Consider the following 25,713-nt stretch of genomic DNA (forward strand, 5'->3'; position numbering starts at 1 on the left):
AAGAAACTCGGAGTGCCATCAAATGTAGAATTGTTGTTGTTGTTCATATTTGACGGCAGTTATGCTCCTAAAGTGGTGCAATTGTTTGCCAAATTAAGAAAAAATTATTTTTTTTTCCATGTGGAAAAATAGAAGTTCAGATAATATGAAAAATGTTTATTGCACTGAACGTGGGGAAAGAGAAATACTATGGAAAAAATATTTAAATCATATCGTAGTAGTTACAATCCTTTAGAAATTGTATTTCATTGATAATATTATTGTTATTTTTAAAATTCTCTGAAAGCTCTTTATATATTAAATGTTTATGTCTATGTGAAATTGGGTTCTCGCAAGTTAAAATGTAGAATTGCTCTTCCAGAATAGAAGTCAGGATGTTTTGATTTCATTTGTGGAGGAGATAGATTTGATCAACAGAATTTGAAGTTCTCTTGATGTCACAGCATAATAATCAGTTTCTAATGATCCAATGGCGTAAAAATAGCCGCATTGTGTTGAAACGCCGTTAAGCTGCAAACAAAATTAAGAGGAATTTACTGCGTCAGACATGTGTGCACCTAAGATAGATAAATTTTTGATAATAATATATATAAAGTAAAATTATATTTGATTTCACATAACTAGAATAAATATAACGGCCTTCGCTCACTTTTAACGTTCGAACAAGAAGCTTACTTCCGGAGGAGATTTGGAGGGTGATTTTTCATCGTTCGAGTCAAAAGTTACGATCGAATATTTACTAATTTCGAAATATTGCTTTTATTTAAAATGATAAAATTTTATTTTTTTTAAATTGTTATTCAATGTGGTAATTAATTACTTTTATTTAGTATAAATTTAAAAAAAATCGACATTACCGAGAATAATTAAAAATTGAGGTTCTTTGCATATCCCTGCTTCAACCCATAAAAAAGTGTTGTCTATTGGTAATTAGGCCACCCTTTATTCGATTCAACATTTAAATATAATCTATATTATCCTATATAATTGTGTGCTAATATTAAATACCAAAAACTTTTAAATAATCAACAAATCAACATTGTCGTTTCTAACTTTGCCAGCGTGATTCACTTAAAAAACGTGGTCATTTTGAGCGTAAATGCGTATTTATCAAGAAAAATAGTTTTTTGGATATTTGAATTTTTTTTCTTGATTGACAATGCTTCCAACATCTAAATCGCCATTTGATTTGATCTCCGCTGAGACTGTTGCAGAAGGAAAAGCGAGTATAATTCTTCCATCCAATGTTTTTTATAATCCTGTGCAAGAATTTAACAGAGATTTGTCCATTGTTGTTATATCTGCGTACCGGCAATATTTGTTGGATTCAACAAATTCTGAGACAACAAGCAGATTGAAGCATCCAATGAAGCCTGGTTTTAAAATCTTGGAAGCATTAGCGGCCACTGGCCTAAGATCAATCAGATTCGCATTAGAAATACCAGATGTAAAAATTATTATAGCAAATGATTTCGATGTGAGTGCTGTTAATTACATCAGTAAAAATGCTGAACTAAATAAAGTGAGTCACATTGTTACTCCCAACTGTGCGGATGCTACAATGTATATGTATGAAAATAGAAAATTTGATGACAGATTCCATGTTGTTGATCTGGATCCATATGGTTCACCTACTCAGTTTCTTGATGGTGCAGTTCAATGTGTAGCTGATGGGGGAATTTTATTGGTTACATGCACAGACATGGCAGTGCTTTGTGGTAATGCTCCAGAAACTTGTCATTCAAAGTATGGTTCTTTATCCATCAGATCACGCTTTTGTCATGAGATGGCCTTAAGGATTTTACTTAGAAGTATTGAGTCACATGCCAATAAATATTCTCGATATATTGTTCCACTTCTTTCAATCAGTGTTGACTTTTATTGCAGAGTTTTTGTTCAATTATTCACAAGCCAAAGTAAAGTAAAAGAATCAGCAACAAAATTATCATACATTTTTTATTGCACTGGTTGCGGATCGTTTCATCTTCAAAAATTGTGTGATAAAACTCAAGCTGGAAGGAATATTAATAACTTCAAGTATATAGCACCTGCTAGTCCTCCGGTCGGTGAGCAATGTAATAATTGTAAGGGAAAACATGTTTTTGCTGGTCCTATTTGGTCTGATCCAATACACAATAATCATTTCATCCAACAGCTAATCAGTTTAACTGAAAAAAGAAAGTCTGAATTTAAAACAAGTGATAGAGTAATTGGCATGCTTTCAGTAATTTCTGAAGAGTTGCATGATGTTCCTCTATATTACGATATTGACCATCTTTGCACTGTTCTACACTGTACTAGCATTGGATTTCTACCAATAAGGTAAAGGTTTTAAAAAATAAAATTTGTTGTATTATAATTAGGTTTTTAAATTAAGGTCAGCTTTGCTGAACAGTGGTTTCAGTGTTTCCTTATCTCATGCAGAAAAAAATTCTCTGAAAACAAATGCACCTATGGCCATTATTTGGGTGAGTGTTTGTCATTATGTTGACTTATTATTTATATAAATGTAATTATTCATTTACCAGGATATTTTAAGGTGCTGGGTTAAAAACAACCCGATCAATCAAAAGAGGTGCCCTGAAGGTTCAGTTGTGCACAACATTCTTGCTCATGAAATAACTTTTGTGGCTGATTTTACGTTACACCCTAAAGCCAATCCTCCTTCAAGATCAAATGGTCTTCTCAGATGGCAAGTAAATCCAGAAAAATATTGGGGACCAAAACCAAGAGCAAGAAGAACTGATAAAAACGCAGACACAGTACATCAACAACCTCTTGACAACTCAAGGGTCTGGTTTTAAATTAAAATTTCATTTCTTTTTTTATCGTTATTAATTGATCATTAGTGAATGGTTGTTTTGTTTATTATTTTGTAGTCTAAATATCATACAACATTACAACATCTTTGCCAAATGTCTTAAGGATTGTCGATGCATTTACAGAAAAAGTCTTGTTTTGCATAAACTGGTTTGAGCATCAAATTAGTAGCCTTTGAACAAAATAAAGCCTCTATTTTTTGATGGCCATTTTACATGTCTTGAATTAAACAAAAATGCTCAATAGATTAAAATGAGTTTTCATCACTTCTAGAGCTTTTGGTTTTGCACTGTTAATAGTTGTTACACAGACATTTCTAAGATTCTTAATCATTCATTTCAACATTAGATTTTATTCATAGCTCTACCTTATTTGATTTGAATTGTAAAACTTAAGATGAAGGTAACCGTGGCACAGCTGTCTATTTGGTTGTTACTTGGTCGTCCCCATTCTATTATGTTGGCAACAACCTGCCCCACTGTTGAACATGTTAATTAATTGTCACTATTCAGTAAGCTCATTTCAGTTTCATTAGAAAATCTCTCTCATGAAAATTACTGGCGGTTTGTTGGCAATCAAAACTAATGAAAATCATTTTTATAGATAATCTTAAAAAGGAATGAATTTTTTCATGATTGCCAATGATTGGATAAAGTCTTTCTGTGCCATATCGTATTACAATTACATTAATAAAAAAAATGCGTTAATGGGTGTGGAATCATTCGGTCAAGATATATTTACCATTGTCAGTGGCTGGTTGCGTTGGTATTTTTTTTAACTGGAACGGTAGGGGCTTGTACCTTTGTTAACCTGCTAATGAATTTTTATCCTAATCATGAAAACTCATTTTAATTTTATATTGTTTTGTTGTCTACATTTATAGGTCATTTATTAGATCATAGTCATATCTCTCTATTAATAAATTATATCGGTGGATGAATCAGTTTTGTTTTGTAAATTATAAAACAGTGTACATCATTTTAATATAAAGATGGCCGTTCCCAAAATTGCTTCATAAAATTTTATGCAGGTGTCGCCCAGTCAGCGGTGTAAAAGGTTTAAAAGTAGTTCATCAAAACATGACGAAGCACATACAGACAATTCCTAAGTAACCGAGTGATCGTTATTAATGTATATATATATATATATATATGTGTGTGTGTGTGTGTGCATGCTTTTGCATTTTATTAATCCAATTATATTCCGACATCTTGACGCTCATTAAAAAATTTTTTTAGTTATCTTAATTTGTGGATGGTTGTGCACCTGAGTTTGCAATAGTTGGGATTGTCCTTGCATTTGAAACATGAAGCCGGAGCCAATGGCTATATTTATGATCTACTGTACCATATATATTTATTCTGAATGTATACAAATAATATTCTGTCCCCAAATTGATTGACAAAATTTTGTTTTATAAGATCTGTCGAGTATTTTCAAATTGTAACCACAATACCAATCAACTATTTTTAATCATTTTGGGTTTCATCTAAACTGTTGCAGAAAATGCATATGGACCACAGTTGAAGTAGTTTGCAGGACGATATTGATGGGTCTTCCGAGTGAATCGATGTGACAGTCTGCTCTGTGAAATCTAAAAGTCAAAGCGTGTCAGTGAGCAGAAAAAAAAACACAGCTTGTGAAAAACACGCGAAATTTTATTTGTGCCAACTTTATCAATTTACAAATAAATGATTATATATAATATATAAAAATAATTTCAAATTGAGATTATAAAATGATTAGAAACTAACTCCACTTAATTTGAATGATTGACGTGAGAACAGTTGAATATTGAAGCCAAACAGAAAGTAGACCGTGAAAAAATAAATTGATTAAAACATAATTAAAATGAGAATTGGGTTCATAATTTTTCAATTAGTATTGATGACGCTGCACCTCCACCATTGCATATGGCTGCAACACCTTTTTCTCCCGCTTTGAGATTGTGCACCAAATGAGCTATAATCCGTGCTCCAGACATTCTGATGAATAATAAAAACTGAAAAATAGAAAGCTATCAATGAACTAGCGTCAGAATTTTTTTAAATACCGTTTGAGTATATGAAAATGTAAAGAAACGAAGCAGTAGATATGCACCGAATAGTGAATTTGGCCAAAAGCCGAATACCAAAAACCCGCAATTAAAAAAAAATTTAGAATGATAAACAAGTTGAAAAAAATTGTCGCGTTAATCCGACAATTTTTTACCGAGATTATATTTAATCTCTTTTCAGATTTAAATGTTTAAAATAAATTTTCGCTAATAATAATCAAGAGTTATTGTCCTGGAACCAAAAAAATGATTTTTTTTATATGAAAATTGCAACCCTCAGCTAACGGCCTAAAAATCGCCGAGGCCTAATGTGAAATATCGACCGAATATTCGCTAGACCAAAAATTCAGTGATCTCTACAAAATCAGGAGCTATTTTTCTAACCTTGACATGCTGGCATTTATTGCAGTTCGAAAAGAAAAAAACCACGTAACATCGATTGAAATATAAAACGAATAGCGATATGTCATAAAAATCAATAATTTTAACTCACCCGATAGGGTGACCTATGCTGACTGCACCACCATTAACGTTTACCAATGTTGGGTCTAATCCCAACTTCTTTATGTTAGCCAAGGCTACAACACTAAATGCCTCATTAATTTCCCATCTATTGATGTCTTTTATTTTCCAGCCAGTAGTCTTGAGCAACTTGGGAATTGCAAATGAAGGGGCAATTGTAAAGTCGATGGGGTTAGTAGCTGCATCAGCAAAACCTAGAAAAACACGGGTTCAATGAGATGTTATATGAAATATTTTTCAATGAAATATTGTTGTATGAAATATGTTCAATGAAATATTGCTTACATATTTACAAGAAAATTTATAAAATCTAAAGCAAATAAAAAACCCACCAACAATTCTGGCCAAAGGATTTAGCTTGCGCGACTTAAGTTGGCCTTCAGAAAGGAGAATCAAAGCACATGCTCCATCATTAAGAGTGCTTGAATTTCCAGCTGTTACAGTTCCTTGTTCATTTGATCATCAAATTTTATAATAAAAATAACTAAAACTACTTCTTAAATTTGTACTTTATGAAAATATTGGCGAAAATAGACAAATATATATATATATATATATATATATATATATATATATATATATATATATATATTTAATTGGATTATTTAAGTTCTGAGAAAATAAATTGCACATTTTTAATTCTGAAAGTTCAAATAAAATAGAGATCAAAGTTAATATTTGTATTGGATCTTAATTTTTGTTCTTAAAAAAGGTATGCAGCATTTTCATCCATCAGAATAAGTTGATTATTGATAAGAAATAAAAAGATAAATTGATTAAAGTTTTACCATCTTTCCTGAATGCAGGCTTTAAAAGTTTAAACTTATCCACATCAAATTTGCTGTACTCTTCATCTGTGTCGACCGTCAACTCTTTCCCTAGTTTGTTGATTTGTTATTAATTTTATGCTCCATTCGCATAAAAGTTTTATGTAAGTGAAATTTGAAATTGATAGCGTTAAAGTTGAACATTTTAAGATTAAAATATTGTCATAATTAGTACGGGTGGACCTTTGCGTTAACAAAAATGGAATGTTATTCATTATAATTCCTCAGACATTTATACGATTCAAACCTTTTTTATCTTTGACGACAACTGGGACGATTTCTTTTTTAAAAATACCTTTTTGACCAGCTTCATGACTTTTTCTGTAGCTATTAATAGCATATTCATCTTGTTCAGCTCGCGATATATTCAAAACCTTAGCAATATTCTCAGCACAAACACCCTAAAATAAACAAACTAAAATATATTTCGGCTTTTGACCGCAAAGGAATGTGAAAGTAGACCTACCATGTGTATGTCGTTATAGACATCTGTTAGGCCATCATAAACAATGCCATCCTAACAATTATTAACATTCAATCATTAATATTTCCAAATTCAGGGAAAGTAGTTCATCAAAATAATATTAGCAACAAAAATTCTTATTTCTATTGCTAACATATAATTGCATGCCCCCATAAACCGTGTTGCCTCGACGCATGTAGAATGGAACATTGGACATGCTTTCCATACCACCAGCTGCCATCACATCCTAATGTGAATTGTTCATTATTACCTTGTGAGCATGGCAAATGCAATATCAATTTATTTTGAAGGCTATGTTAAGCAAATGATGCGATAATGTTAAGCAAATAATAGGATAAGTGAATGGCAGACAAAGCAATGAAACAGCCGCAACGTAAATGCATCGTTCAACTTGAAATAACTTTAAATGATATCATTATTTGAGGAACTGCTTAAAGAAGACAGCTGACTGACCTGGTGTCCGCACATAATATTTTGGGCAGCTAGCATGACGGCTTTCATTCCTGAGGCGCATACTTTGTTCACTGTTGTCGCTTCCGTTGACTCACTCAATCCTATAAAGTTTGTCATTTAATAGCACAATTACAAAATGAGAGATTAATATGAAAACAAATGTTAAAGCTTTTATTTATGAAAGAATGATTGACAAATGCGATCAAATTAATTTTTTTAATTTATAAATGTATAAGTGCAGTTAACTTGATGATGCAAATAAGAAACAACTAGAAAGTACAGCCCACCCGCAAATAATGCAACTTGACGTGCTGGACTCTGTTTGCAAGCAGCTTGAACTACCTGGCCCATGTACACCTCAGGAATTTCATCTTTCTGTAATCCTAAACACGTGTTAAAACATTCAATATCAGTTTCCGAAGCTATTGAATTAATAATTAAATCTGTTTTATCTAGGGCTCCTACATGTCCTTTTTTAAGGGGACAGTTCTTTTTTTGCATCGGCGTCCTATTTTTGTCCTTTTTTCGCTACTCAGTTTGAAAATATCAAAATATCTCTACATAATTATTCAACTTCAAAAATCATAATGCTGCTTTCAATTGCTTTCAGTAAAGTTTTTAATATTTATTATACAATTTATACAGTTCAATTTATAAATTAAAATTCCATAATTGGAAATAACTTAATGGCGCTCTATAAAAATAACAGTGAATGTTTGAGCGTGTGGAGTGCGTTCAGTTCTTCGCGTCGTTACATACGAGAACGGCCACTATTACCATGGATATAATATATATATCCAAGACTATTACTATTCAATTTTTAAAATTTTATCAAATAAAAAAATAATTTAAATAAACGATATGTCAAAACGAAAGTGAGTATATCGTGAAGAGTTCTCAAATGACTATTCAGGTATTAACGAAAGTAGAAAAGGCGAAAATTGTGCAAAAAGCAATGGACTGATGACAGAAAACGTCAAAAATTTAAACTGTTGAAAGTTTAGTACAGGTCAAGTTTAATTATTTGTTATCATGCTCTAAAATGTACAATTATTTGATAAACGATGACTTAAGTATGCTCGTTGATTTCAGTAAACGTTTGTCAATAAACTGAATTTTTTGTGAAAGTTGTCCTTTTTTGTCAGAAAGTAAATGGGAGCCCTAGTTTTATCAAACTGGGCAAACGATTGTTAAAAATATTTTATAATACCCAACAAAACTTTTTTCAAATGTTTATACAGATAATTAAATTATTAAATTAGGAATATTTTAAGCTTTTATGACAAAATGACGTAATTACTTTCATTGCCCTACTACAAAATCTCATTAAAGTTGTGTAAATAAATAACTTAAGCACTATTTTGACCAGCAATTTTATAGCGAAAGCACATAGAAAAAAGAGTTACAAAAAATTTTTTTACGTGTAACAATGAAAAATATTATGAAAAATCTGTTTCAATGGCAAAAAACAAAACTAAAAAAATAATGTAAATTAATGAACGTATAACAAAGTACAGTAAAACTTCGTTATAATGTACTTCTGCGAATTTAAAAAATCCGAGACACGTTTCAATCAACACAAAATTTTTTATAACCCAAAAATTTTTATAACTAGTTTATTTGAAAGTTTGATATTTTATAATTAAAAATAATAAAATTTAAATATTATCTCCAACAAATAAAAATTTTCTCAGAGTACGTTATATGACGAAAAATATAACGGGGTTTCATATCAACTGACTGAATATTTTTTATCGAAATAATGTTATATTTGCATACTTTATATCCCTACAACATAAAAAATCTAAAAATGTTGGGACAGTAAACTTTCGTACTTTATATCCGCGAGTCCGTGATAACGAAGTTTTACTGTATCATCTGAAATAGATGAAACAGTTAAGAAACGAAAATTAAACGATATTTTAAATATACGCTTCATTCGATAATACTAAATAGATTGATCTATAAATAAAACTAAAATAAAAACTTTGAATATTTTTGAGGAACCAGATCTTAGAGATGGGAATCGAACTTTTAACAAAGTTCGGTTTCAGTTTGATAAGATTCGGTTCGACAGGTTTTACCCCAAATAAAAATTGGGTTCGGTTCAACTTTGAGTAAAGTTCAGATTCAGTTCGACCATGAACACAGCTCAGATTTGGCTTGACTTTTTGAAACTAAGCAATAACAAAATTAAGCACGACGTAGGTCGAAAATGGTATCAGCAACTTGAAAATTCAGTACCGACGTATCGGTAATGTAAAAAAAAACCGAGGTCGAGATATCAGTAAATGCACAAAGATGATGCATTCAAATTTAGGCGACAATTTTAAAACTAAAATTCGACTCAATCCCGAAATCCAGCCCTATTTTAGATTAGATATAGAAAAAGTTCACCGAGTTAGCTTAGTCTGTAGAAATGTCATGTCGCGCTTATATTACGCTATAGCATGGTTGTAATACTATCACAAACTCAGAGACTATTATACGCGTATGATCCGGTGCTTCCGCATGCATGCATAATGTGCACAAAGGCTGTTCTCGAACAATTTCGAAAATTTAATTTTTTTGGTGATTCACGAAAACGATTAGAGTAACAACTACAACTTTACTATTACGCAATCAATGCAAAGAAAGAATTTCTCCTTAGGTATATGCAAATTTATACCCTCAACTTTTTTCTTTTATTGACATGTTTTCTCTTGATTTGTTCTTAAAAACAAGAAACAAAAATACCTCGTTGAAATTGCGTGTTTTTATGCTACATTTTGTTTTTGTATGAAACTAATTAAAAAGCCTGTATATTGGAAAACATTAGAAAACAAAACTAAAAACCGGATAAATACTACCGGAAACCGGAAGATAATTTTACTCAAGTGAATAATTTTAGTGCGTAACTGTACATTAAGTTTTTTCTATAATTTTTAAGTCCTCTTAAAGAAAATGTGTGACAATAATAAAAAACAAAAAAAAGTGCAATCTCGCTAGAAACCAAAATTATAATTCTCGATTGCTTTGCGAAAGAAGAAAGATCAATAGCAATAGGTGAACGTTATAATTTAGGCAAATCTACTATAAGAGCAATAAAAAAAATGAAGCGGCAGTAAAGAAGATCAGTCAGATCTGGTACAAGTGATAAAAATGATCCTGCACTAATCCACAAACTGGTTCGCACATTATATCAGACAGCGAACAATGATGAAAACATTCTTAATATGATTTTAAAAGAAGTTTTGTTTATGTTTTTTTTACATATTAAGATTTGTTTTTGTTATTAACATACATATGTGCCATATATTAAAATATGATGAAAAAAAATTAAAACTTATTATCTATAAATTTTTTTTTACGCGATTTCTGGTGCATTTTAAAACATTATTTAGGTTTTATGCAATTTTTTTAATAAATGGAACATATCCATTATTTTGAATATAAATGTATATGCCTTTTTTTGTGCGATTTTTTTATACGCGGATTTTCATAGAACGCATCTACCACATGAAAAAAGAACAAAGTGTATTATAACACAAAGATATGTTATATATTTCTTTTTTTCCTTTCATGGCTTGGTTATACTGAAATATACTCAAAAATTTGTGGTCAATAACTTTAAATAAAAAAATTCAGGCCATATAATTTTTAGTTTGATGGGAGTCTCAGATTTGTAACTGTTCAAAAAATACTATATTATAACGTAAAAATATGTTATATAACATAGGGCGGATTGATGGTCTGGTCTAGTGATTAAGGTCGCCTGATGCTGCTTCGCAGTGCGAGAAGTAACCGGGTTCGATTTGATTGTATGACAGAAGATGCCCGCCTGTTATATGCTTTCTGTGTGATGCGTCATTTAGTATGCATTCATATACGATGTTTGTGCTTGTTGTTCCTCTGAACGTAGGAAGAGTGTAACAGGGTTTTTTAACCATACAATTATGGTACTTCATTTTATATGTTCACAGTTTTTTCTCTGAGTTTCAGCTCATAAAAGTTGTTATAAACATTAAAACAAATTTTATAAAAAAAAAAACGTATCGTTTAAGTGTGAAAAATTAAAAAATTTCAACTAAAGTTGCATACAATGAGACCAACACATCTATTTTATTACCTGCTTTATCCAATGCGGACTTCAAAGCACACGCTCCCAATTTCGTTGCGGTCATAGAAGAAAGTGATCCTTGAAAAGAACCAATAGGGGTTCTGACTGCACTAACGATGAAAACCTCCTTTGAAAAATTATTAGACTTGAATACGTGTGACGTAATTATAAACATGAGATACTTACACGAAGACAGCTCAAACTTCTGTACTGGCCATATGATTCAATCTTTGAAATGTGTATGATATCAATCGATAAAATAAGGAGTGGATTATCATATACATATAATAAACATATCTATCATGAATGTGGTTTTTGATATAATTTAATTTTTACAGTAATCAAATACAGCATACTTGCATGTGGTCAACCTTGATTTTTTAAATGGTTATATAGAAAATAGCGATAGGCATGAGAGAATATTTAAATTTTCAGGGTTAAAAACATATTTGAATAATTTAAATAAGCGCACATTTTAAAACATTCCTATTGCCAATGTTATAGAAGAAAATTATTAAAAACCAACTTTTCCTAGAAATTGCAGCTCATGACAAAATCTACGTAAATGGAAAATGGAACTCATGGCAATTTTGGAATGAATGTTGAAAATTCACAATCTGAAAACTACATTCAATTAAATTAGATATATTTACTAATCATAATCTACAAATGAAAAAGTATGTAAAGAACACAAAATTTGATACATTTCAGAAAAGAAAATTTTTTTAGATAAAAAATTGAAGACAAAATTTAGAAAATATTTGATGAAGTGAAAATAGAACAAAATTTTTATATTGTGTTATATATATTATTTTATCACATTCAGCATGTGCGCTATCTAGACACAAAACTTCTTCATTTTGTATTTGTAACTGTTCTTATTACCTAGGTAATCTTATTTTATGTTATCCAGCCATCTAATTTCTTGGTCCTTTGTATACAATGCTTTATGTCCTGTTAAACTGGGTAAACTGGTCTTTTTAGATTTTTTTACTGCTTTTTCTTTCAAATGAACTTGTTATTGAAAATCACCATTTCTCATTTCTTGAAGAAACCTGACATCCAGGATATGTCTGGAACAGTTCAGTCTGGCAAACCATGTTGTTCTTGTTATTCTTTTCGTTTTTCGGAGCCTTATAATAAATGAAGTTTTATACAATTTCATTTTGGTCCAATGTTTATAATGCATTTCTCTCGCAATGTTTCTATTTTCCCAATTGTAAGCAGCGTTTCTACATTTCTTTTCCATGTCATACCGATGCCTTTTGTCACTTTTGATTTCCCATCAAGTATGGGAAAAGCTTCCAACGTGTTCACAAATGGTTTCATTTAGTTTGACGGCAGTATTTCTACCTGCTTCAACAGTCAACATCATTACCTTTGCTTGCTGTTGATCGCATCAGTTATATTTTGTGAATCATTTGTACTTTCTAAGAGTAGACTATGAAATCATCAACAAATTTCATGACTCTTAAATTATTGATGAAAGTATTTGACCTCCACAACTGAACTACTTGAAGGTTTTGAGCATTCAATGTGGTGGTAGTGCTTAGCTAAAGTTATTTTGTATTTACGCTGATGAACTTTTTGACAGAAGTGTGAACAGAACTCACTATTTTATTTACAATATAACATAATAAAATAATGTAAAATGATAAGCACTGTAAAAACCATTTGGTTATATATGATAAGACAAAAAAAAAACATAAAAGTAATATTTACAGATACCTAAATTTTTATAATTCCTATTTAATTTTAAACTAAATCTAAGAGACTATTTATGTAAATTATATATTGTTTATGAATATTGCAATACATTTCTCAAGAAACTTGGGTTATGCTAAGAATCTGTTCAAGCTAGATCAGAAATACATCAGAAACTTGATAAAATCATTGGGTTAGGGTAAAACTCTATGCTGAGGAGTATTATAAATAACAAAAACAATTTAAATTGCAGTCTACTGCAAAATTTATTTTAGCTGGAAAAAATTTTAGCCTAAAATTTTTATAGAACAGTCTAGTTATTTTTAAACTTAATTTAAAGTTGAAACCTCAAATAGCAGTTAAGTTGCAAAAATTAAATAAATCCAAAATAAAATCACTAAATACCCAAATCAAAACTGGGGCAATAAAAATCAATAAAGTTAGGGAATTTTAAATCTGTTTTTCTAAAGTAACATTCACGAAAATTAGACTTTTTTTGCCTTTTTTTCATATTGGTAGATTTAAAAGCAGGTGGCATTGACATCACAAATGCTACACACAATACATTTTGTTTAGAAAGGGCAAGTAAACATTGATTGCATGTAGATATATAAAGATGCTAATGGTTTCAGGACAATGTCAAGATCTAAAGTTCAACTACTATTCATCTAGAGCCCACAGTTCAATACCATTGCTTATCACAATTAAAAAGCGGTAGTTACCATTGAGTAAATTTCAGCAACTGTCAATCACTAGTAACATGTGCTTTTTAATTCGCATACATATACTATAATAGTAGTATAATGAATTAATTGCAGCCCAGTTGGTCATACTTGCTGATCACACATTAAGTAAGTTTGAAATTTTCCTACATTTTGTAAAATAATCATTGTAATTGATGGATGTATGTTATCATGGGATTGATATTACTATTTGATTCTATAAATGTGTAACATAGTAAAAATGAAATGAAGTCTATCAAATTAATATATAGTATATACATTATTTAAAAAATTTTTCTTTCCATTTATCAATATTATGGATACACATTGTTAATTAATAATATTGTTTAAACTTAAAACCCAGTCTTGCTTCAAATTGAATATTTTTAGTTATTTGTTATTATTATCATATTCAATTATTAAGTATTGGTTGAAATTAGTATTGGAAGCAAGAAACAACTAAACTAGTTTTATATATTATTATATTATATTATTAAATAGATACTATTAAATAATAATTATTTAATATACTAAACTAAAAAACTAAGTAAAAACCCATCTACTACTCTTCTATTCTTTATAATATAATCTCTACCTAGTTAAAAATCATATTATATTGGATGCAGTATGCTCAATTCCGATTATTTGAAAAAATATAATAGATATATTTAATATATTATATTATATAAAAAATTATAAATAAATAAATAACATGTCTGTCAGCTGTCACAAATTAATAATAGAATAGTGCATCCAAAAATTATTTCACACATAAACTAAAACAGCTAATATGCCATGGTCATGCTCCATGAGTCATGACCTCACCTTGAATAAGCTTAGAAATTTTAATTCTCATGCATGCACACAGCAAACAAAAAATGTAACTTTTCTTACAATTAAAACATTAACGCACAAGAGTCCACGTGTGAACGACTGCCACAAGAAACGCGGAAAACGACAATGCAACCATACATGAAAGTAAACAATTGCAACACCGCCCAATCAAGTGTTCTACTGACCTACTCTAGCGCCAGATTACAAAGTAAAAATTAAAAAATCGTATAGATGTTTTGTATCGTGTCAAATGTACGGAAATACATAAAATGAATAAGTCTATCTAGTGATGCTATCTACTGAATTTGCAATAAATAGCTGACTTAGTTAATTGTGACTCTCATGCCCTTGAATCTAAAAGTATTCTTTTGGTATTTTTATTGATCTGTCAAAAGCTTTTGGTTCGTTAGATCTTAAATTTTTTTTACATAAATTATATGCTTATGGTAAAACAGTTATTGCATACAATTGTTAGACCTAAGGGGGCCCAGTCACTCATGGGTTGAAGTAGGGATATGCAAAGAACCTCAATTTTTCAACTTTCAATTATTTTCGGTAATGTCAATTTTATTTTTTTTAATTTATACCAAATAAAATTAATTAATTATCACATTAAATAACAATTTGAAAAAAATTAAAATTTTGTTACAAATTGTAATGCCTAAAAAGTTGTTGTTAATGGTGTTAATTGAAGCTTTTTTACTTTTCGTTAGGAGTTAGTTTTTCTGACTGAATGAATTTTTTCAATCAATGTTTAAATTTTTATATTGTCATTTATCTTTCAGTTTTTGTATCTGTGCTAATTTTCGTGTCAGATACAATAATTTAGTTTTTAAGTAAATTTTCATTTTCGTAGCTATACAAACATGCCTACCTGTTGCATTAAAAATTGCATTAATAGAAATAAGAAAATTTCTGATGCATCTTTTCACAGGTTTATTTCCAAATTTAACTTCACACTAAAATAAATGTAACAACTATCCCTATTCTCCCTGAATAGGACTATTTTGTTTTACAATTATATATATTTTATATAGACTATTATAATTCATTAATAATGCTATCATGAATTACCATTTTATTATTAAAAAGCAATACTTAAGATTTGCACAAGTTTCTGTAACAGTTTGTAAAATTTAATTGTCAGATTTCCTCAAAATGTAGAAATGCGAAACAATTGGATTAAGTGCATCAGACAGGAAATAAATGATTTCAATTGGCTTCCATCAAAAAATGCAAGAATATGCAGTGACCATTTCTGTAATAAAGATTATAAGGGTTATAATGGAGATAGGAAGGTAATGCTGAAGGAAGCATTCCCATGTTTTCAAGTTAGTTATATTTATATGTCATCAGTTACACAAGGAAGCAATTCACATCATCATTGTACATTGCAACATTTTTATCTATACAAAAAATATAAAATGCATTTAACAATACTATCCATGTATTTTATTAAAACTTAGAAAGGGCATAATGACCTTGTGAATAATGAACCTTACTTAAGACTGGAATCATCATCATCATCACGCCAATCACCATTACAAGTAAGAGTGAATTTTACTTAACAAGTTAACTAAATTAGCATAATCAAGTTTCATGATTGAACATACTAATAAATGTTACTATTTTTCATCATAATATATATAATATACATGAATTAGCTACCACAAGTTGCACTACAATTACGAACAATTAACTAAGCTTGGAAATCTTTGAAAAAATCCCCCTTTTCATTTTTACCATTAGATACCAGTAGAAACTTTGAGCACACCATGTAAGCGTAAAATGCCTCATGAACCATCCTTATCAGCCCACAAAAAAAATGTGGTACTGGTAAGTGGAATTTTCTATGTCATTTTTTTTAAATAAAATGATTATCACTGATTATTAAAATAATCATTTATTTTCCAGGATCATAAATATTACACAACACCAACTAAAACAATTAAACAATATAAAAATGTTTGTTCAAGAATGAGCATTTTATACCAAAAATATAGAAATTCGATGAGAAGAGAAAGCCGGTTGATTAATAAATGCAAACATTTGATGGATGAATTGAAAGATTTAAAATTAATAAATGAGGAAATGTCAAATAAATTAGAAGGTTTTGATGGTAAGAAGTTTTTTATATGAAATACACATCAAGTAATTAATGTGACAAATAAATTAACAGAAAAATTTCTGGAAAAGTTTAAAAAAGATAGAACATATGGCTCTGATCAAAAATCATTTGCGTTGACACTGCATTTGTATGGGCCTAAGGCATATGATTATCTTCGGACAAACGGCCTACATCTTCCTCACACTAGAACATTAAGAAAGTAATCTTGTCATACCTGTTCAATAATTTCAATAATCTTGTTTTAAATAACTATTCTCAATGTCATTTTATTAACACTACATTAAAAGGTGGCTACAAAACATTGATGGTACGCCTGAGGTGATTTCTACAAACCTTATTGACTAATGGTGATGGGGATCCTCTGGAACTGAAGGATCATGACATTCAATCTAGTCATAGATTGAGAAATCACTCATTGTCCTTGATATATTTGATAACAAACATTTATTATAATATAAGAATGATGACATTAAATGAAAGAAAAAAAGATGTAGGTTAAAAGGTTAAGGATACTCTCTCTCTTTTGCCCTCGTTTCAGAGGTTTCAACAACAAACACACACAGCGTATATGAATACGCGTGAAAACCACGCATCATACACATTCGAACCCAGTCACTGTATTCGAACCCAGTCACTGAAGCAGCAAGACCAGGCGTATTTAACCATTGAGCCATCACGCCACCGCTGTAGGTTTAAGGCAAAATCTTAATAGAATTATTATTTATGATTTATTTTTTTATTTATGACTTCATCCATTTTCAATGATACAAATATTTTTAATTATTATTTCTTATTTATTGTTTATCCAAATTGTACACATGCCTATATAAACTAATTTGATTGTGACTATTTCTATGCCTAATCATTTTATTTACTTGCCATAGGTATGCGCAGTAGGGTGGAGTGAAATTTTTTTTAATTTTAATATTCCTGTACTGTCAATCAATGACCCATTGTCTAGATGTGTTCCGCAAAATTTTAGCTTTCTAAATCAAAATCTTCAGGTGGCGCATCTGGTTTGAACTTTGAAAAGAAAATCAACCTTTTGATTTATTGACGGAACTTTATTTTACACAATGCTTCTATATATTTTATATTCTGATACTTAAAATTATTAGTACATTTGATAGTTATTATTAAATCAAAATAAAAACAATTGTTCTAATGTCGTAATTCCAAAATCTCCGCACCTTCTTTTTTACCAAAATACTGAAATTTGGTGTTAAAAATTTGTATATCTTGCCTGGCTTTTATTCTGGTTCGAATAAATCCATCTCTAGCTTCTGGTCCACAAACAGATATTGAAGCCTCTGTCACGAGCTTGACGCACCTTTCTACTGCCTGAGTGTGGCAAGGATACTTTTCAATTTCAAGAAGACATTTTGAAGAAATGTCATTCGAAATTTCTATGTCACTATATTTCATTGTCAGTGGAGGTTCTGTTATTTTTTCTACCGCCCAATCTATTAACACATAATAGCTTGATGCATCGATCTTAAGCTCTGGAAGTTTGAATTCACGAACTTTTTTCTCTTTTTTTGCTTTTAAAATTCTCTGAAGAGCCAGTTCTCTTATGTGTTCTGCATCATCTTGTAATATAGCTAGCAATATATATTCTGGATGAACGAAGAAAGCATTTTTTTTGAACGGTTTTAAAGACAATGTTTTTTGGGTCATCACGCAAATACAAACATCTTTTAACCATGTTGAACACACGAATTGGACCATATTTACAACATGATTTTGTCTTCAAACCAGGTTGGTGCGTAAACTTTCATGATGAAATTGGCTAATTCTTTCAAGTTTTCCGTCGGGTTAGCTGTTCCAATATATAACCGAATAATCCTGTTTGCGTAAGTCAGCCATCGAAAATGTGTCAGTTTTCCTGGATCTTTAATAGCTAAGTTTGGTGATACCGTACCAGTAGAACTTGCGGAGCACATCTGATAGATATTTTTGATCGGTGCTTAGCAAATCAGTATTCAGGTCTGGCAATTCTGTTGGGATTGGTTCAAATGCTTCTACTATGAAGTCGAGAGAGTTGTCTAGCCTTTTTCTTGTGCTGCCAAAAAAGCTATTAGGGCCTGTTTTTAGTACCGTCGAGACTGGAGAACAAATGGCGAAACGGTAATTCATTTGCGTGTAACAGGCACACAAACCCTTGCAAAGGTCGTTTCAGGTGTTTTTCTAGTAAAACAATGACTCCATTTTTGTGTCCCGTGTTTACCGCTGTGCCATCGCATCCAATTGCCACCAAGGAAGAACGAAATTCAAATTTCATTTCAAGAAAATCAACAATGCTTTTTTCAATCGTAATTTGCTTTTCCAGAATCAATAGAGAGATGACCGAATCTGGCTCTGACAAGAGAAAAATATGCTCCTCAGTAATAGTTTTCCGATGTGCTGTATTGTTAATAGTAGTCATGACTAAAGTATTGTCTTTACAACCGTCGAAATAAATAGCTGTAATAATTTTATTGCCCTCAGCATACTGCAAATGTTTGCGTACTTTTTTTTCGCTCTCGACGTATTTTGCTTCTGTCTATTACTTTTGATAAATCATCTGTAGTAATAACATTCAAATCAAGCAAGGCAGCGTTAACAATAAATGCAGCAGATCGATCAGAAATTCCAGTTCTATCACATGCGGTAGCTAGATTTTGCAACTGACCTCTCATTTGTTGAGTTTCTTTGCCAGATCGACGTGGCGTTTCTATGATGCGAATCTCATCCTCACCTAATATATCAGTTAAAGAACTACCAGATGTTGAAACTGTCATTTGGGTAGACGAAGTACTTGGACTACAAACGGATTCTTTCGTTTCCTTGCTTCCCTACGTTGGATAGATTGTGTTATCACATTATCCGCATACATTTTGCGATCATTTCGCTGGTCTTTTAAAAACATTTCCTCAGCAGCAGGCATTTCCTCAGTTATGCATTTGATAATTCTCTTGATATACACTTAAATGTTGCCATATCAAACAACTTTCCCAATGAATCTTCGTAGAACACCTGTTTTTTTGAGTTGTCGCGTAATTTTTTTACACTTTTGTACTTATTATAATACAAAGTCAACCTTGCAACGACTTGTTGATGGTCGGAATGGATGATTGTTCAAAATTTGTTCGATGTTAGTAGCAATCATTTCACATAAATTTTTGACTGAAGGATCTTTTCCATTGTTGAGCTCGAGCATATCGTTTCCTATCCACAAGTAGTGTTTGATCACATCGCAATATGTCGGTAACATATTATCACTTAGTTTTGTGAGATCACCAAACACAGGGCACTTCAGATCTTTCCGAGTTTTAGACATTTTTTAAATATCAATTTCAATACTTTGTCCCACAACAAATTTTGTTTACATCACGTGCCTAACAAGCAAACTTTGTAAACAAATAACAGACAAATTAGTTCTTAAGCGCATTGGAAAAATATTTTCTTGTTAGAAGTACAAATATAAATGGCCTTCATGGTACGCCACCTCGAGATAAAGTCGTAGACTTACTTTTTTGTACGAATGATGCTTTTCCATAGGATCATCGATTCACGATACAGGAAATTAAAAAACAAGGAAAAATTTTTTTGCCAAATTCACTCCACCCTAATGTGCAGCATTCAATAAATTAATGATAATAATTAATAACAACATTCTAACCGCATAAGGTATAATAAATTAAAAGTACAATTTCTACAAACCTCATTGGTTATGGTAATGGGGATTCTTTAAAACTGAATGGTCATGTTCTAACAAGTCATGAATTGATGAATCACTGAAATCACACATTATCTTTAATAAATTTAATAACAACATGTACTACAATTTAAGAATGAAGAATATTTGGTAATACATTAAATAAATGAAAAAAAAATTTAGTTTCAAGGCAAAAACCCTAATAGAACGAGCAACTTATAACATATCTTTAACAATTTAGTATTTTTACTTATTTCTTATTTATTCAAATCATACATATGTTGATTATGTATAAGTGTCTTAAAATTACCTTAATTAGCTTTCAGTTATTTCTATGCATATGCATCGATTTATCATTAAAACAATTTTATACCTGTATATCACTTTCTAAAATGACTTTCAAGAACATTTTCCAAGTTATTTGTATATTTATATTATGTGGTGGTCATATTTATAAACAATGCTAAACTTGAAATATTGGATTTTAACACAATTTTTTATTTTTACTGTTATGTTTTCAGTATTATTAGTAATTAGTTTAAATTTATATGTTTTAGTAGTAGTATGAAATGCTGTAGACTGGCAAAAAAACCAATGTGTTGTTAAACGCAGTACGACAGTCGATAAAACTGGAATCACTCATATCATATCATAATTAATAGATTTCAATTAAATTGCAAAGTTAGCTTGAGGAGCTTGAATTGAACAAAATTGTTTATTTTATAAAATTGATTGATAAGTTGTTCAATATATTTATTTAATTTAGTATATTTTTTATTCCCAGGTCTAAGCATTGTAAATACAAATTTTAAAACCAATCAATCAATAGGATTCATAATATATTTTAAGTTGGTTTTATAGGATTTTAGGAACAAGTGCTGTTAGTGTAGTAGTTGTAAGTATGTAGTAGTGTAGTGGTTGGTAGTCTCCTGTTAATGTTTGTTAGTGTTATGCTGTTTTTTATTTTAATTAAAATTAGTAGAGTTTAGTTTTAGCTTAATTATTAGAGTTTAATCAATCAATCTTCGTTTAGCGTCCAGAGATCCAGTTCCCCCGAGGTAAAATGTTGTTTTATTTGCCATCAACTTTTTGCGCCAAATTAGACGATCAGTTGTATCCATTTCATTTAAATTTAGAGCTTTCATGTCTTGCTAGCTTGTTTGCGACCAGGACTTCTTTGGACGGCCTTTGGGACGTGTGCCAGGTACTTCAACATCTGCAAGAGAAGTTATTGCACTGTTTCCACTTTGTTTGACATAACCAAACCACCGCAGACGGTGTTGACGGCTTTCGTCCTTTATATCATCTAAACCAGCACGACACAGGATTTCGGTAGATTTGATGTGGTCCTTCAGACTAATTCGTTGCATCCATCGGAATATTTTCATGTCGGTTCGTTGAAGTTGTTGTTCCAGTTTGGTTGTCATTGGCCATGTTTCTGCACCATATAACAACACCGGACGTATCACAGATTTATAATGTTAAATTTCTTGTTACGTAGATCGCTTAATTAATTGATACAATATTGAAAGACATTAAAAGAAGAGAAATAAACTAAGCAACGTTCTCGACTTGTTTATTATCCACCGGATCAACAGAAAAGGAAAAAATAAAGTTACATACAAAGCAAAGAACATTTGGTCCAAAGAAAAATAAATGTATATTATAAATCATAATGTTTTAATATAAAACATAAAACTTAACACCTTCTCATTTTATTTAAAACATTAGATGACCTTAACCTAAATGTTCTGAAGACCCATTGCACACATCAGATTCTTTAGTCTTGGTCCTACCATTGGTTTTGTCAGGGCATCAGCAACTTGAAGTTCTGTTGCAACTCGTTCAACTGAAACTTCTTCTTCTGCAACTTTTTCTCTGACAAAGAAATGTCTAATGTGGATGTGCTTTGTTCTTCTGTGAAGTTCTGGATTGTGTGCTAAACGAATTGCTGCTTCATTGTCGACAAAAATTTCTGGCTTTTTCTTTAGATCTACAATGTCGTTCAACAATCGTTTGAGCCATATCACTTCACGAGCTGCTTCACTTGCGGCAACGATTTCTGCTTCAGTAGTTGAAATCGCAACTGAGGGTTGACGTTGGCTAAACCAACTGATCACGCTTCCTCCAAACATACAGATTATACCTGATGTCGATCTTCCACTAGATTTATCTCCTCCATGATCTGCATCACTGTAGGCTATAAGTGTATTGTTTTGACCAGACTTGTAAACAATACCGACATCAGCTGTGCCTTGCAAACATCTGAAAATTTGCTTGACTTGTGCTACATTGGACTTGCTGGGTTTCTCCAAACTTCTGGATGCTACTTCAACTGCATATGCAATATCTGGTCTTGTTCCCGTCATCAAGTACATCAATGCACCAACTGCTGATCTGTAAGGAAATTTCACTTCCTCGTGTTCATTTTTGTTTTCATTGAACTCCTCAGATTTTGTAATCGGAGTTGTACAGGGTTTACACTGACTCATCCCAAACTTTTCAAGAATCATTCTTGTATAGGATGACTGACTGACATTAATATTTCTCTTCTCATCTTGATTAATCTCTAATCCAAGGAAATATGTTGCAGGTTTAGATGTTATCTTGAACTCTGACTTTAATTCTTTTTCAAATATTTTTAGTTCTTCTTTATCAATTCCTGCAACTAGTCCATCATCAACATACAGTGCAAGTATGAGTTTTTTTCCTCCATGTATTCTAATGAACAAACAAGTATCTGCATCGCTTTGTTTGAAATGTCTCTTTTTCAAGAATTCAGCAAAGCGTTTGTTCCAACATCTTGGAGCTTGTTTAAGTCCATAGAGACTTCGCTTGAGTTTACAGACTCTTCCTGAATTATCTTTAAAACCTTCAGGCTGCTCCATGTAAATATCTTCATCTAGTTTGCTGTATAGAAATGCTGTTGACACATCAAACTACATGAGTGACATCTTTTCATTTGCAGCAACACTTAATAGTGTTCTTATAGTTGAACTTCTGACCACAGGACTATAGGTTTCTTCATAGTCAATTCCCTTTTTCTGAGAAAAACCTTTTACCACTAGCCTGGCTTTAAAACGTTCAACAGAACCATCTGGATTGTGTTTTACCTTGTAGACCCATTTGAATGGTATTGCCTTATGACCTTTTGGAAGGCTTACCAAATCCCACGTTTGATTTTCCTTTTTTAATGACTGCATTTCACTGTTCATGGCTTTAAACCATTCATCTTTTTCATCACTTTGAATGGCATCTTTGTAGCTCACTGGTTCATGTACTTCACATAATGCAGACATAACGAAAGGATCATAACGAGATGGCTTTTTGATATTATTCCTGTCACGTAAAACCATACCTTTGGTCTTTTGATTACAACAGTCAGATTGATCTTCTTCATCAGATAAAACTGAACTACGGTTGTGAACATCTTCATCTGTTGAAATAATTTCTTTAATCAAGGTTTCTTTATTTTCATCTTTGATCGCTTAATTAATTGATACAATATTGAAAGACATTAAAAGAAGAGAAATAAACTAAGCAACGTTCTCGACTTGTTTATTATCCACCGGATCAACAGAAAAGGAAAAAGTGAAGTTACATACAAAGTAAAGAACATTTGGTCCAAAGAAAAATAAATGTATATTATAAATCATAATGTTTTAATATAAAACATAAAACTTAACATATAAAGTCTTGATCGTAGTGGTAGTGGGATGTCACGCCGCATCAATATAGATGCAAGGAGATGCCATTTATTCCAGGCTGCACGTATGCATGCTCGAACGGCAGTTTCAGCTTCAGCTGTTCCAGTACAATCCAGAACATCCCCTACATATTGAAACGATGTGACTTTCCCTACCTTAATGGCTTCAAAAACAGTGCTATTTCGAATTTGTTGTTGTGGATTGATGCAAGCAGGACAAAAAATTAGACATTTTAGATAAAATACCAATTATTTTTGAACAACGCTTGTGACACCACTTGATTGAATTGTTACCTACACCAGCTTTACAAACTGAAGAGGGCCATCGTCCAGTAGCTGTGGATTGGTTGGGTTCACCCGTGTTCATTGCTTTGGTTTTGCTGATGTTGACTTTGAATCCATGATCGGCGAGTCTGGTGTTCCAATCTTCAAACATCTGTGCTGCATTCTGCTCAGACGTGGCTGTTAAAACGATATCATCAGCATATATTAGATTCCAAATGTCACCAGTGGGTATCGGTTTTTTGATTTCTTCCATCACAGTTATTAATAACAGTGGACTGAGAATCGAGCCTTGGTGAACTCCAACGCCGATGTCAAATGCATCTGTGTTTCCAACCGTTGTGCTGACTAGAGTCTTAGTATTCGTATACATTTCCATCACAAGTCGAACAAGATGTTCTGGAATGAGTTGTCGACGAAGACTCTACCTGATTGCTTCACGGGGACCTCGATCAAATGCTTTTTCAAGGTCTAATTATTAGAGTTTAGTAATTACTAATTAGTCGTCGTTATTGTTGTTACTGTTAAGTGTTAGTGGTTCACAAAAAATTTTTTGTATTTAAAATGCAAAAAGATACTTAACCGTCATACAGCAATATCTACCCTCTTCTCTTCGTTTTTCTTTTTGCTTTCTGTAGAAATCACCGGACGACTTCTTTTATTTTATATCCTACCATTTTTATCTATGGAGGTCAGAAAAAAGTTAATACTCAAAAATTTTACACTCTTACCTTTGGAATTGGTTGTGATTTGGTCGAAATATGTTTTAGGTCAGGAAATAACTTGTTGGCCTTTTATAAATTCGAATTGAAACAAATCCAAATTGAAAGTCGAAACCAAATTTGAACTCACTCAAGTTGGAATACGTGTTCGTCAAGTCGTCTTTTTAAGATTTACTTGACTCAAAACTAGTTTTAAAATAAAAAGCACCAGCACAATTTTTTTATTCACTGTATCTTACAACGTTACACTCTTACAGCCTTCTTCTTTTAAAACTGGTTAAGAATATAAAAAAATTACAAATGTTGAAAAAATCAACAAACATGTAAACATTGAAGACTGACCCCAAAAAATGATTTAACAAATTGAACATTTTAAAAGATAATATAAATTTGTTTATATAAAACTCCAAATGCCACCCTAGAAAAGTGCCACCCTACTAAAGTGCCGCCCGAGGCAACTGCCTTTCTTGCCTGTGCCTAGAGCAAGCACTGAAAATCATTAATTAATAAATAAATTAAATAATAATGGACTTAAGAAGAAACCTTGTTGGACGCAAGAATGTATGGGAGCCAGTTGCGAAATAGAATTATTAACACATAATTTAAATATGATCCATTCTAAATCAAGGGGAGGTCTATTTACCAATATACAACATT

General features: G+C 31.3%; 4 protein-coding genes across 4 annotated transcripts; 2 read left to right on the plus strand and 2 right to left on the minus strand.

Moving 5' to 3' along the window:
- Positions 1 to 1,159: 1,159 nt before the first annotated feature.
- Positions 1,160 to 2,804, plus strand: HELRODRAFT_157901 (hypothetical protein; the record flags this gene model as incomplete). The annotated part of the gene is made up of 3 exons (XM_009030406.1): positions 1,160 to 2,322; positions 2,378 to 2,468; positions 2,529 to 2,804. 3 exons carry the CDS (start codon positions 1,160 to 1,162, stop codon positions 2,802 to 2,804), a joined length of 1,530 nt encoding a protein of 509 aa, XP_009028654.1.
- Positions 2,805 to 4,684: 1,880 nt separating this feature from the next.
- HELRODRAFT_89153 (hypothetical protein) lies at positions 4,685 to 11,436 on the minus strand (the record flags this gene model as incomplete). The annotated part of the gene is made up of 10 exons (XM_009030388.1): positions 4,685 to 4,805; positions 5,370 to 5,592; positions 5,731 to 5,844; positions 6,187 to 6,276; positions 6,473 to 6,626; positions 6,692 to 6,742; positions 6,843 to 6,935; positions 7,163 to 7,263; positions 7,450 to 7,545; positions 11,271 to 11,436. The coding sequence occupies 10 exons, from the start codon at positions 11,434 to 11,436 to the stop codon at positions 4,685 to 4,687; spliced, it is 1,209 nt and encodes a 402-aa protein (XP_009028636.1).
- Positions 11,437 to 15,687: 4,251 nt separating this feature from the next.
- Positions 15,688 to 16,852, plus strand: HELRODRAFT_181118 (hypothetical protein; the record flags this gene model as incomplete). Its single annotated transcript, XM_009030407.1, has 5 exons — positions 15,688 to 15,852; positions 15,988 to 16,068; positions 16,271 to 16,357; positions 16,436 to 16,640; positions 16,701 to 16,852. 5 exons carry the CDS (start codon positions 15,688 to 15,690, stop codon positions 16,850 to 16,852), a joined length of 690 nt encoding a protein of 229 aa, XP_009028655.1.
- A 958-nt stretch (positions 16,853 to 17,810) lies between these two features.
- Positions 17,811 to 19,968, minus strand: HELRODRAFT_181119 (hypothetical protein; the record flags this gene model as incomplete). The annotated part of the gene is made up of 5 exons (XM_009030408.1): positions 17,811 to 18,265; positions 18,566 to 18,646; positions 18,747 to 19,052; positions 19,321 to 19,483; positions 19,729 to 19,968. 5 exons carry the CDS (start codon positions 19,966 to 19,968, stop codon positions 17,811 to 17,813), a joined length of 1,245 nt encoding a protein of 414 aa, XP_009028656.1.
- Positions 19,969 to 25,713: the final 5,745 nt, after the last annotated feature.

Source organism: Helobdella robusta (assembly GCF_000326865.2).
Source record: "Helobdella robusta unplaced genomic scaffold HELROscaffold_68, whole genome shotgun sequence".
In the NCBI taxonomy this organism is placed as follows: Eukaryota; Metazoa; Annelida; class Clitellata; order Rhynchobdellida; family Glossiphoniidae; genus Helobdella; species Helobdella robusta.